Source organism: Hylaeus anthracinus, unplaced genomic scaffold (assembly GCF_026225885.1).
Source record: "Hylaeus anthracinus isolate JK02 unplaced genomic scaffold, UHH_iyHylAnth1.0_haploid 12007, whole genome shotgun sequence".
Classification (NCBI taxonomy): Eukaryota; Metazoa; Arthropoda; class Insecta; order Hymenoptera; family Colletidae; genus Hylaeus; species Hylaeus anthracinus.
This window is the reverse complement of record NW_026534351.1, coordinates 11,490-19,725: the sequence shown is the minus strand read 5'-3', so window position 1 is coordinate 19,725 and position 8,236 is coordinate 11,490. Positions and strand designations below refer to the sequence as shown.

The window sequence follows — 8,236 nt, the reverse complement described above, 5'->3', positions numbered from 1 at the left end:
CAGGGGTGTCCTCACGACTGTATTTTCTGGCGAAGGTCAGAACTGTACCGACTTGCATCGAGGCAAGAGCTTATTGAATATATACTTCTTACACATCTATATCCACTGTTTCTTTCGTGCGCCCAGTGAATTCCATCCTAAGCTCCTTATTCTGGTCTTACATATTTACCATTCATCTTTTTTTTTAGTAAGTGTTCTACGATATATGATACATAATAAGGTGTTACAAGTAAGTATGTTGCGAATTATAAAGTATGTTTGGTCTCATTTTAATCAGAAAAATTTCAGGAATATGATGGTAAAAGTTTCACAACAAAACAGTTAATAATAAAAAAGTTTCATCGTTGCATTACATTGTCTCACCGACATACCCAGATGTTCTATCTCCGTCCTCTTCCTTTATTCGCTGTCCTCCTCTACGTTCGAAGCTTGTCGGCAACTATTATGACAATACCACTGTTGTAATTAAAACGTAAGTATAATACTTTTGTATTATATTACTTTATATTATATTTTCTATTTTTTTTTTTATTTAATTTTGTTTTTCAGGCACGGCTGGCGGAGATTTAATATTCTTTATATATTGTTTATCATTTCGAATGTTCCTGTATGAAATTTAATTAATTATTGAAAGGGTGAAAACAGCACCTAACGTGCGGGTAAAACCCATATTTTTTTAAATGATTTGAAAACTAGGACAAACAACGGCAGCTAACAACTGACCGGGAGTGGTGACTCCTTACCATAGCACCGAGAGCCCATGCTACTCGGGAGAGGTAAGAACCGGGCGTAGACGGGGCAACTCGTAACGCGACCGGAAGGCTGTCTGCGAGATCATAAGCGCCCGAATGCAACGCATCGTTTGATCTTGTCGAATCTTATTGTTAGATGGGTTTACTAATTGCCGCGACGAGTCGGCGAACTGTTCGCGTGTGGATATCGGTCAAGAGAGTAAAGCCGAAAAAGTCCCTCGTGGGGCCTTTTGTGCTAAAGTTCCGATAGCTTGCATTTAGGGAAGAAATATCAAACGACACCGTCAAAGTGCAGATCGCGCCCGTTCGACGGCGAATGCCGAGTGATCATCGACGAGCAGGCTTTGTGTCTGGACGCGGAGCCGCGAGTCGGACGCGAAAAGAAGAAACCGCGCGACAATAACCCGAAGGAGGACACGTGCCGCAAGCACGTGCCAAATTCTCGAAGGTTCGATGGAGTTTTGGTAGGAAACTCAGGAGGGGATGGATATTATAAAGCGGCATCAAATCAGTCGTCAGTCAGATATAATCGTGAAACCGTCGAAGAATAATATATTAGTAGTACAGCAGTAAATACCGAGCAGAAAATGGCCCAAAGCAATGATAAGTATAATTCCAACTTCAGTGGAAAATAAATATACTGCATAATTGAAACACATTCATGTAATATATATCCTATATATCTTTTTTCTCTTTCAGAAGAAAATATGTGCTTGAATTTAGAGGAACAAATGTACAAAAAGATGGAGGAAATGCAAATATGTATGCAGCAGAGGGAGGAGCACAGCAGCAGCAACAGCAGCGGCAACAGGAGCAGGTGCTGCTGGCTCTGCAGCAGTTGCAAGCACAGCAAATAGACTTCCAACGGCGATTCCAGACACAGCAGCAGCAGCCGCAACAGCAACAAAGAAAAGCTGAAAATATGGTCGTGAAAAATATGGAACTCCTGCGCCGCAGTAAGTAACACAGATTTCATTGACAGAAATAAGACTGGTTTACATTAAGAGTGGAATTGCGTCAAGTGTGTCACGGATTTTTCGCAAAATCTTAGATTTCCGAAATTATTACATAAATTCAAAGTATACCATAGAGCAAGGAACCAATTTGAATGTTTTCGCGATATTCCTATTTTTCACTCGATTACTGCTATTTATATATTCGTGCATTATTTTGTTGAAAAAATTATAGTATTCAGCTCAATTGTAGTATTGTGTTTATAATATAAGGAGTCATTGCAATGTCTTTATATTTTTAGTTACATATATGAGTAAATACATTGTCAACGTTTAAAAATTTTTTTTTAAACAATTTGTTAATCATTTGCGATTATTAATGCGTTCTCTATTCGCGATTCGAACTAAATTTGACTATATCTGTAGACCTATTACTGCACTAATAGAGTCAAATTTCGTTCGAATCGCGTATGGAGAACGTATTAAAAATCGCAATTGTTTGACGAATTGTTTACAAAAAATTGTTAAAACGTTGAAAATGCATTTACTCATATATGTAACTAAAACTACAAAGACTTTGCAACGACTTCCTACAATATAAAATCATTATTGAAATTGAGCTTAATAATAAGATTTTTCCAAGAAAATAATGCACAAGTATATAAATAGCAATAAACAAGTGAAAAATAGGAATATCGCGAAAACATTCAAATTGGTTCCTTGCACTATGGTATACTTTGAATTTATGTAATAATTTCGGAAATCTAAGATTTCGCGAAAAATCCGTGCAGTTTCACCCGAAATAAAAAAACATTTCTGTACATTCAATACCATTTTATTCTTCTAATGTATTTAACCTGCGAAACTGGAAAATCACATCGGGGTCATTTTTTATGGATAGGTTTTCCAGATATGGTTTTTGATTTTTTTTTTCTTTTTTTTAAAGATAACCACACTTTTGACCATATCTTACAAGTTAGAAACGTCCGATTGTGTCGCGAAAAATATCATATTAAAGATAATGGAATCTCCAACAACCGCTTCTAACATTGTTTTCCAATTTGTTCAGTAGTTTAAGTGGTATGGGGCAAATTATGTGAGAAACGTGGATTCTTTTCGGCGAAAATAAGAATCGAAAATTTGCTCTATCGTCATGCAAAAATTGTAATTTTCAAATCATGTCCAGTGCTTTACTGTTTACGTATACTTCGTACTTTTGCGAAGTAAACAAGGTATTGATGAAGAAAGCCTATGGATAAATACTGGAATTATGAGCAATTGAGTAAAGGAACTAAAATTCAATTTTACTCTGTTTTTGTATTTTTTCTTATATTTATATAGACACGTTTACTTAACTTTTTCCAACTTTACTCAATTGGTCATAAATGTGGTTGTAACCCCCTTCAAGTAGTTCCGGGTTAGGTCGCCAGAGTAGCGCCCCGATCACGCTACCGCGTGAAGCGCTGCACCCCCGCCACGAGAACTACCCCCGTCGCGCGCCGCTAACAAACTTGAAGCCAGCAGGATTACTCCAGACACCAGTATTGCAACAACGATTTGAAGTAGTTGCAATGGACCTATTCGGACCTCTCCCACCAGGACCTCAAAATGAAAAATGGGTTTTCATTGTGGAAGATTATGCTACAAGATGGACGGCGTTATTCGCATTGGACAACGCGACAAAAGAAAATTGTGCGTAGACTTTAGTCAACGAAATTTTTCTCCGATTTGGTGTTCCACGGCGCTTGATCAGCGATAATAGGACACAATTCATAAGCAGTATGATACAGCAGATCACGTATTGTTTAAATATCGATCACAAGTTCACACCTGTATACCATCCAAGTGCTAACCCAGTAGAACGAAGGAATAGGAAACTCAAGACACAACTCTCTATATTGCTGGGAAATATAGAGAGCATAAGCAATGGCCCTCCAAACTTCCAGCAATTCGTTTTGCTATCAACACGACAATATGTCAAGGTACTGCCTTTACCCCGGCGGATCTAATGGTCGCCAGGGAACTCAGAGCCCCAGCGGAAAATACAAGTGATTTACGTCAGATAATCAATAACGAGAACTTCATACCGGAAGTAACACTAAGATTACTTCAAATGACGGAAGTACTGGACAAGGCACGAGAAACCCATGAACAGGAACAAGATCAGAGAAAACTTAATGCAGATGCTAAACGACGCCCTGCACCTACTTACAACCCAGGAGAGAAGGTTTGGGTTACCTCTCATGCCCAATAAAAAGAAACAGTTTATATAATTTTCCAAATTTATTTCATTTCCTTCAAACTAATCCCCATTAGTTGAATCCCTAATAGATGATAGGCATTAGTCAATTGAATTTCATTTTAATATTTAAAAATGAATGATGTTTATTCTAGATTTAGAAAAAAAAAATATTTTTGTAATATTAAATAAATTAAATTAAATAAATAAATTAAATAAATTTTGTAATATTAAATAAACCTATTCTATATGTAGAACAGAATATTTTTCCCTAATATAAAATAGTTTCCGATGTTAAGGAGCATTCTGTGTCTTCTTTTAACGTTGTGGTTTATATACGGGAACAAATATTTTGTTCTACATATCGAATAGATATTTGTTATATATTTAAAAAATATATTCTGTTGCGAATACCAAATAAATCTGTATTTTACATTCGTCAAAAAATGGTCTAAATACTTGGACATCTGCAGGTGTGCACTGAATTTTTGAATAAAATTTTTTTCATATGTAAAGAAGGGCATGTAGAAGCATTTCTGAAAGTAGGAAGGGACGACTCTCTTTAATTTTTAAGAAATAAATTTTTGCAAATAACTAAATTTCAATTGACTTGTGTCGACCGTACAAGTGTCGAAGGTATCAGAGAAGCAGCGTGACGCATTCGGTAGTGTTGGGTTGCGAAATCAATCTTTTGCTCTGAACGCGGTACGATCTCGGTAGGAGTCACTTTTATTCTTTTTTACGTTTTCTTCTGTTTGTATCACATTTATTATGGAAACTACCTTTTTATATATTAGGATTATTTTTATAAAATATCGTGCAATTTTTATGTCTTTTATCGCAGTGTAAAAGAAGTCAGGATGTGAAAAAATTTTCTACAAGCTTTTATACAAATTTACGTAACTATAGTCTGTAAATAACTATTTAATTATTTCAAACAGACATTGCACACAGTCATTACACAAACTCCCTCGCAATGAAACAATTCCAATATATTCTTAATTAAATGCCATATGTACAGTATACAGGATGTCCCAAAAATGTTGGAACATATTGGAAGGGGTGGTTCGGGAGGTGATTTGAAACAACTTTTTCCTTAGCGAAAATGTTGTCCGGGGCTTCGTTCGGGAGATATTTACTGAAAGCGCTGACCAATCAGAGCGCGCGTATGCCGTTGGAGCGGCCGTGGTAGCGAAGGCTACGCGCAGCGTCAAAGGACCGTCCCAGCTTGCAGACGTAACGTAAAAAATACGTTAATAACAATAAATCACTAAACTCGAGACTGAATTCGTCCATGGCAGAGTTATAAAAATTAAACTATTGCGGTACAAACGAAAAGAAAAGCGATTCCTGCGGGTACAAACGAGTCTAAAGAATCGGGAAAAAACAGATTTTAAATATCTTGAAAATTAACGAACTTCACTCTTACGCGGATCAACAACAATTGCTTGTAAAATTTAAACTATTGAGATACAAACGAAACAAAAAGCGGTAAAAACGTGTACAAACGATTCTAAAGAATCGGGAAAAACCGATTTCAAAAATCTCGATGTCGGGTGCTGACCATTTTTTTGAATTTTTTTTAATTATTAATTGGTCGAGGTACAAACGAAACTATTGGATGTACTGTTGAATTATAAACATATAATTTGACTTCAACAAAAATGAATCTAGCGTTGAGAGACACTGCCCTTTTCTTTGTAAGTTTAGAGTATCGGACTGGCACCACCAGGTCTGAAGACCCTTGACTGTTTGTCGTCGACGACCAGGGTAATAAACAGAGCGCAGGCAGAATTTTCTTTCTTTAAGTGGACGCTAGATTTCTGTTTCTCGTAGGCCTGAATTTTCAGTTTAGTTCTCGTCCGATCCTTGAACAGTAATCGTGTCCTACCGATCCGTTTGAATAAACGAAGAATTCAAATTAAATAAAAAGACTCGTTTATTAAACCCATATTCCAATAGGTACAATCAGGTACAAATAAAATACTATCGTTTTCTATAAAAAAAAAAATTAATTTTTGAAAAGTCGGGTGCCAAGTTCTGCCAAGTTCTGCCAGTTCTACCAAGTACTACACACTGCGAATTTTATGCATTCATGACGTCAAATACATAGAAAACATGCATAAAATATACATAATATATGTTGGATATATTCTACAATTATTGTAACAATATCATTATTTCGTTTTATAAAAGCGCACATACCTTTTGGTTATGTTCTTCATGTGTTTATCATATTAGTTTATATCATAAACGCATAAAATCCGCAGTCTAGTTATTACAAATTTTAAATGCAATATCACGACTCGATATAAAGTACGTATGATTTTTAATGGACCTTTCTATTCCCGTTTCAGCCAGATTTTTGTTCGTCATTCGGTAAACGAAATTGCAATGTGTTGCAGGACTGGGTGGTTACGGGTGGGCTTAACCCACAACCCAGCTGGTAACCTTACGCCGGCGTGGTAATTATCGCTGGCACAGTAACGGGCCGGACAATGCAATTTAATCTCGTTTTACGACGATACGGTGCGCAATTTACACCGACATCGGACGCCGATCTTTCTAATCGGCGTTCTCGGAACGACTCCCGAGCTCACACAGACGTATCGGATTCTTTGCCGACCGAATAATCGACGGTTCGAGGAGGGATCTCCGCGAGCTGGATCGTACGATCTCGAAGATCGACGATACGATCGGTATGATTCGGAAGAATCCGGTAGTCGTCACGCTCGCTCCCGTTGTACCGTTAATCATAACGAAAATTCTTACTCCATCGCGTAACCGCGTCTTCGATGTCCGTTCAGGAATTCGGCGCATTCCTTCTGTTCCTTTAACTTTTCTGATAGAAGCGCATTCTTTTCGTACAAATCGAATACACGTTCTTGCGTGAAAGATTCTATCTTGGACAGGGACTGCCATGATATTTACGAAGCTCCAACTTCCTGGTCCCCATACAGAAATATTAATATTTTTATTTGCTAGATTGAATGAATGCGAATTTTCCACCGCAATTTTTGTCCATCTACTATTACGTCTCACGTGAAAGATTCTATCTTGGACAGGAACTGCCATGGTATTAACGAAGCTTCAACTTTTTGGTCTCCATATAGGAGGATATAGATTGAATAAATAGGAATTTTTCTCCTCAATTCTTGTCCACCTATTATTATTCTTTGGATAAAATATTTCTCAAAAAAAATACCGATCTACATTCATCTATCCATCTATATATGTATATCTAACGTTAATCTCAGCTACTGGTCTCCAGCAGAGCAATACCTACTCGAATGAGATGCATAGATGTCGCTTTTGAACGAACACGGCGTTATCTCGGCGTCCAACCTTTTTGTACGCGAACACAGATGTATCCCTCCCCCCCTATCAAAGAGGAGACAGCCGTACGCCCACTCTCGCTTTTCATGAAGCCAAACCGGAATCGTACAGCTGAATCTAAATTGCATAATTATACCGGTCCATCTTTCTCTCGACCCCTTTCTATCGCGCTCCATCGCGGGAGGACCTCGTTGTCTTTTTCGTCGTGTTCCTCCTTCTTTTCGCTCTGTAACCTTCGTGTTTCGCGGCCTTTCTCTCCTCTTCGCTGCGCACCGAACGTCCAAGCAAACAGCGCGATTATAAATCGCTGCGATGCACGAGTACAACTCATCTTTGTTGACGAGACTCCGAGGGGGCAGTGGGATACTTCATAAACAAACGTGCTAAGTTTGAAAACCTTATCGTCGAGTTTGAGATAAATATTCACGAAAGAGAGGCCCTCCAGAAAGTGAGATCTAAGATTTTCCAAATTTTTGTCTTTCTTCCTTTGAAAGTAAGACTAGTCCAACAACAGTTCAAGTGCATCAGTATTCTCATTACCATGCATATTTCTGTTAATTTTCATCCCAAACAATGGAACAGTTGTATACATATATCGTCTACTGCACTGCGCAAGGAGGATCAAGCTAACTTGTCAATCCAATTTTTTTTCTATTGAAATAATCTATACGAAAAATTGCGATAAAAGCATCGTTAATAATTGAGTGATATTGAAAAGAAATTTGAAGTACACGAACCAAAGTAATCTAAATAGTTTTAATGCGAAGTTTGGGAATTTATTTAAACTTCAAGCACATGGTATTAGAGTACGTAGAATTTGGTTCACAGTCCCCTAAAACTCCCAATTGCCTAAACATTTGTAATATACAGGCTTGAATCTTTAAAAAACCAGAGAGCAGACCATACCATCCGCTTCATACAGCAATTAAACTTTTGATAACCGACCAAAAGAATTC

The 8,236-nt window shown here is 37.5% G+C and overlaps 1 protein-coding gene across 3 annotated transcripts; it reads left to right on the top strand.

Annotated features, from left to right (window-relative positions):
- The first annotated feature begins 228 nt into the window (after positions 1–228).
- Positions 229–4,155, top strand: LOC128892597 (vacuolar protein-sorting-associated protein 36-like). 3 transcript variants are annotated; one of them, XR_008461109.1, is made up of 2 exons: positions 229–1,708; positions 3,117–4,155. XR_008461109.1 is itself a non-coding variant. In XM_054153108.1 (2 exons), the coding sequence occupies exons 1-2, from the start codon at positions 1,513–1,515 to the stop codon at positions 3,403–3,405; spliced, it is 474 nt and encodes a 157-aa protein (XP_054009083.1). In that variant the 5' UTR covers positions 229–1,512; the 3' UTR covers positions 3,406–4,155. The 3 variants fall into 3 exon arrangements, 1 of the variants encoding a protein (XP_054009083.1); XR_008461108.1 differs by having other exon boundaries at positions 3,114–4,155; XM_054153108.1 differs by having other exon boundaries at positions 3,128–4,155.
- The last annotated feature ends 4,081 nt before the right edge of the window (positions 4,156–8,236 follow it).

Excerpts from the sequence above, each read along its gene's own strand:
- LOC128892597 (XM_054153108.1), top strand. The coding sequence starts at position 1,513 with ATGTATGCAGCAGAGGGAGGAGCACAGCAGCAGCAACAGCAGCGGCAA. Across the intron at positions 1,709-3,127 it reads TATGGAACTCCTGCGCCGCA|GTCGCCAGAGTAGCGCCCCG; the intron begins GTAAGTAACACA and ends GTTCCGGGTTAG.